This window comes from Terrapene carolina, unplaced genomic scaffold (assembly GCF_002925995.2).
Source record: "Terrapene carolina triunguis isolate 2854851 unplaced genomic scaffold, T_m_triunguis-2.0 Scaffold998, whole genome shotgun sequence".
NCBI lineage: Eukaryota > Metazoa > Chordata > Testudines > Emydidae > Terrapene > Terrapene triunguis.
Window position 1 is genome coordinate 1,637,886 of NW_020665349.1, and position 1,212 is coordinate 1,639,097.

General features: G+C 61.6%; 1 protein-coding gene across 1 annotated transcript in view; it reads left to right on the forward strand.

Annotated features, from left to right (window-relative positions):
* The first annotated feature begins 356 nt into the window (after positions 1-356).
* Positions 357-1,212, forward strand: part of GALT (galactose-1-phosphate uridylyltransferase) — a 102,309-nt gene continuing 101,453 nt past the window's right edge. Inside the window, exon 1 of the mRNA XM_026661314.2 lies at positions 357-509. Within this exon, the coding sequence (XP_026517099.1) occupies positions 448-509 (62 nt within the window). The 5' untranslated portion in view covers positions 357-447. The remainder of the gene's footprint in view (positions 510-1,212) is intronic.

Genomic DNA, 1,212 nt, shown 5'->3' on the forward strand with positions numbered 1-1,212 from the left:
TGTGGGTGGGGCTGTGGTGGCTTTGGACTGATCTGACGTCTACTAGCCAGGGGCTGTGAAAGATGGAGTCCCAGAGCAGGGCCCGGGGTCAGGAATCCCAGTGCATTCCCTCTTCTCAGCAGCTGGAGGTAGCAGGCTGCTTTGCTTCTCTGGCAGGTGTTACCTAGACACCCTCCCCGTCTGCCTGTGCAGGTTGGAGCGGTGTCTGGGCCGTGGGGATGATCAGCACAGACTTTAGCTGCAGGTGTTTCTGAGTGGAGGCGTTGGCCCCTTAGAAGAGCATTTCCCAGCCCAGCAGGTTCCGCCGCAGTCACGTCTCTGTTCCCTTCCTCTCCCCAGAGCACCAGCACGTCCGCTACAACCCCCTGCGGGATGACTGGGTGCTGGTGTCCGCCCACCGGATGAGGCGTCCCTGGCAGGGGCAGGTGGAGAAACCCCCGCAAGAGGATGTCCCTCGCTGTGACTTGTCCAACCCGCTGTGCCCTGGAGCAGCACGAGCCAACGGGGAGGTACTGCGCCCGGAGGGTCAGGGCCCTTGGGGACCTCCCAGCAAGTGAACACCAATGAATGGAGCTGTGCCTGTGTGCGGGAGAAGGGTATCGCTAGCCGGGTTAACAGCTGGGGGCAGAGAGTGGGAGTGACTCGTCCTGGGTCATGCAGAAAATCTGTGGCAGAGCCGGGAATAGAACCCAGGAGTCCTGGCTCCCAGCCCCTGCCCCGCTGTAACCCACTAAACCCCACTCCGCTCCCAAGGCTGGGAATAGAACCCAGGAGTCCTGGTTCCCAGCCCTGACCTACTAGACTCCACACCTGGCATCTTCTCAGTGGGAGAGCCGTGAGTGTCGATGTGCAGTAGCGTCGCCGTTGCGGTGTCTGACCCCCAGAAGAGAGCTCGTTAGGCTGCTGACGAATCCCCGTCAAGGGTGTTGGAATCTCGGTGTGCTCCTCGATGTGCGTAAATCCCCACCTGTGGAGACTGGCACGTCCTGGGCCAGGTGGCTCGGGGGGATGGAGCTGGGACGTGGAGCCTTTCCTTCCCAAGGGAAGCCCCGTTGCTCAGCCGAAGCCCTGGAAATGGGCTGGCGGCACCAATCTGGGGAAGGCTGGTGCCCAGTTTACCCATCCCCTCCAGCTCTCTGCATTTCCCAGTGGTTTGTGGCTGGTCATCTCTCCTCTTCCCCATGCCACCATCTCCCGAGAGCCAGGGATTCC